The sequence below is a fragment of the Penaeus monodon genome, chromosome 30, assembly GCF_015228065.2.
Source record: "Penaeus monodon isolate SGIC_2016 chromosome 30, NSTDA_Pmon_1, whole genome shotgun sequence".
In the NCBI taxonomy this organism is placed as follows: domain Eukaryota; kingdom Metazoa; phylum Arthropoda; class Malacostraca; order Decapoda; family Penaeidae; genus Penaeus; species Penaeus monodon.
Genome location: NC_051415.1, coordinates 4,569,835 through 4,570,566, shown reverse-complemented (window position 1 = coordinate 4,570,566; position 732 = coordinate 4,569,835). Strand labels below are relative to the sequence as shown.

The following is a 732-nucleotide window of genomic DNA, read 5'->3' as shown; positions in this document are numbered from 1 at the left end:
CTAAAGAGTAAGAAAGAAAAAGAAAGGTGAAGAATACAATGTGATTTTTAAGCACTATAAAAAAAACATTTGGAACTTGTGTTTATGAATCAGGCAAGTCAATTACAGGAATAGAAATATAGATAGATAGGTAGATAGAGATATGACATATATTACATTCACACTTGTCCTAACATATATAATTACACTAAACTATGATGACATACACTTGATATATATTTTTTTTATAATTCTATATACTTAAGTCTCTCTCCTCAGACAATGGGTGACTTTAACATATATTTTCCCCATACAATTTGTATCTTTAACTTCTATTTTGTAGACAATTTTTGACTTTAACACATATCTTCCCAGGCAATGGGTGACTTTACATAGCGATTATTTTTCAGCATACATGATGGCCAATGCTGGGTATGACGTGTGGCTGGGCAACGTGCGAGGGAACCGATATTCTAAGAACCACACGCATTTGTCACCGAAAGATAAGAAATTTTGGGATTTCAGGTTCGCTCATTTGTGAATTATTTCTGTAGTGTTAATATAAAGGCATTAAATAGGTTTGTTTTCTTTATGGTACGAGACTTAATGTCAGTTTGAAGTGTATTTTCTTGGTATTTCAAGAGTAGTTGTAGCTTGGTATAAATATTGGTTTTCTGTCTATAATTAGAAAAAAAAATTATTTCTCAGTAGTTATAGCATAGTATAAATATTAGTTTCCTTTTCATAATTAGA

The 732-nt window shown here is 30.6% G+C and overlaps 1 protein-coding gene across 1 annotated transcript in view; it reads left to right on the top strand.

Annotated features, from left to right (window-relative positions):
* Positions 1–732, top strand: part of LOC119592482 (gastric triacylglycerol lipase-like) — a gene marked incomplete in the record, with an annotated part of 10,262 nt that overhangs the window by 5,286 nt on the left and 4,244 nt on the right. Inside the window, 1 exon segment of the mRNA XM_037941314.1 lies at positions 390–504. Coding sequence (XP_037797242.1) covers positions 390–504 — 115 coding nt within the window.